The sequence below is a fragment of the Austrofundulus limnaeus genome, unplaced genomic scaffold (genome assembly GCF_001266775.1).
Source record: "Austrofundulus limnaeus strain Quisiro unplaced genomic scaffold, Austrofundulus_limnaeus-1.0 Scaffold1165, whole genome shotgun sequence".
Taxonomy (NCBI): Eukaryota; Metazoa; Chordata; class Actinopteri; order Cyprinodontiformes; family Rivulidae; genus Austrofundulus; species Austrofundulus limnaeus.
The window spans coordinates 93,218-94,207 of NW_013953567.1; the positions used below are offsets into that span (position 1 = coordinate 93,218).

At 48.9% G+C, this 990-nt stretch overlaps 1 protein-coding gene across 1 annotated transcript; it reads right to left on the reverse strand.

Annotated features, from left to right (window-relative positions):
• Positions 1-157: 157 nt before the first annotated feature.
• LOC106534404 (regulator of G-protein signaling 17) lies at positions 158-301 on the reverse strand (the record flags this gene model as incomplete). The annotated part of the gene is given in 1 exon segment (XM_014031034.1): positions 158-301. A coding segment is annotated over 1 exon segment (57 nt), but the record flags the coding sequence as incomplete, so codon positions are not given.
• Between the last annotated feature and the right edge of the window lie 689 nt (positions 302-990).

Here is a 990-nt window from a genome sequence, read left to right on the forward strand (position 1 = left end):
CCCGCTGCAGAGCAGAGACGCAGCCGGAGGGAGGAAAAGCCCCGCTGCAGAGCAGAGACACAGCCGGAGGGAGGGAGGGAGGAGGGGGAGTTGACGGTGAAGGTAGCCCCCTCCTCCTGTCCCCTCCCCGGGTCCAACCAGCCCAGCAGATACTCACAATTTCGGCATGAATCAGGTCCGGAGGGCGGTATCCGCTGCGTCTTCGGAGACACATCCGGGTGGGTTTATTTCCTACTCCAACGCCCCGCACCAGCAGACAGGCTTTTTTCAATTTGTTTTTCCTGCCTCTGTCAGAAGAAGTCCTCGTCCTCCTCCTCCCGCTTCTGCTTCTCTCCTCACGCTCGGGTTTTTCCCAGGGAGAGCGTGTGGTGGAGAGACCTGCCAAGAAAACTACAGGGAGAGAGAGAAAGCTCGCCGCCCTGATGGACACGGGGCGGCAGTGCGCATGCGCGGAGTCACTATCAGAAGCGTGGAAGAACAGGAAAGAGAGTTCATCTGATTAAACCTTTACATTATTATTACCACCTGCCGCCAGGGGACAATCAAACCATGTAAAAGTGTTTCTGTGTTTATTTACATTATTTACACACAAAATTCTAAATTAAAGGACTTATATTCTGGTTTAAACTTTCAGCTCCAGTTCTACAGAAGAAGTGCATCAACTTAAAACTTTTCTTTTTTGTTTGTGCAGATGTAAAGATATCTGTAAGCAAACATAGGCTATCCATATAGTTTGTAATGTGACTACAGAGTATGTCATGTAGTGTACTGGCCTGGAGCCAGGGGTATTTGGGAGTTCGTCAACAAAGGTCTGGCTTTATTTATTTTTTCTTGATTTTTCTTTTTATTCCTGCATTGTGGGAGACCAGTAACATCATGTAGAGTTTGAGGTGCCTTCAGAGCTGAGAGTCACGCTTTAACCGCCCAGAAGATCCTAACACACACACACACACACACACACACACACACACACACACACACACACACACA